This window comes from Egretta garzetta, unplaced genomic scaffold, assembly GCF_000687185.1.
Source record: "Egretta garzetta isolate BGI_Z169 unplaced genomic scaffold, ASM68718v1 scaffold4, whole genome shotgun sequence".
In the NCBI taxonomy this organism is placed as follows: Eukaryota; Metazoa; Chordata; class Aves; order Pelecaniformes; family Ardeidae; genus Egretta; species Egretta garzetta.
This window is the reverse complement of record NW_009259329.1, coordinates 1,727,727-1,728,157: the sequence shown is the minus strand read 5'-3', so window position 1 is coordinate 1,728,157 and position 431 is coordinate 1,727,727. Positions and strand designations below refer to the sequence as shown.

The 431-nt window shown below is 47.1% G+C and overlaps 1 protein-coding gene across 1 annotated transcript in view; it reads right to left on the bottom strand.

Annotated features, from left to right (window-relative positions):
• Nucleotides 1-431, bottom strand: part of TPM4 (tropomyosin 4) — a 9,372-nt gene that overhangs the window by 6,517 nt on the left and 2,424 nt on the right. Inside the window, exon 2 of the mRNA XM_009636696.2 lies at nt 166-291. Within this exon, the coding sequence (XP_009634991.1) occupies nt 166-291 (126 nt within the window). The remainder of the gene's footprint in view (nt 1-165; nt 292-431) is intronic.

Genomic DNA, 431 nt, shown 5'->3' with positions numbered 1-431 from the left:
CAGCCCTGGGGGGATTTAACAGCTGGGCAGAGGCGGTGCTGAGGGCCAGGGTTTGGGGGTGGGATGGCAGGGGTAGGGGGGTGGTTGGGCTGGGGGAGCTTAAAGGGCTTTGCCAACCTAAATGATTCTGTGAGCTACAGGCAAGCATTAGCTCTTGGTACATACGTCAGTCGCCTTCTTTTCAGCCTGCTCCAGTTTCTCCTGGGCATCTTTGAGAGCCTCCGAGTACTTATCCAGCTCATCTTCAGTTCCTTTCAACTTTTTCTGCAGAGCTACCAGCTCATCCTCTACCTTTCAAGAGAGAAAAAAACCCGAAGTGAGCATTCTGATGTATTATCAGTTACAGTTTAATATTGTTAAAACCTCTCTTTACTATTAGTTTTAACGTAACCTAACATAGAAAGAGTCACAAAAGACCAGATCAAAGTTCT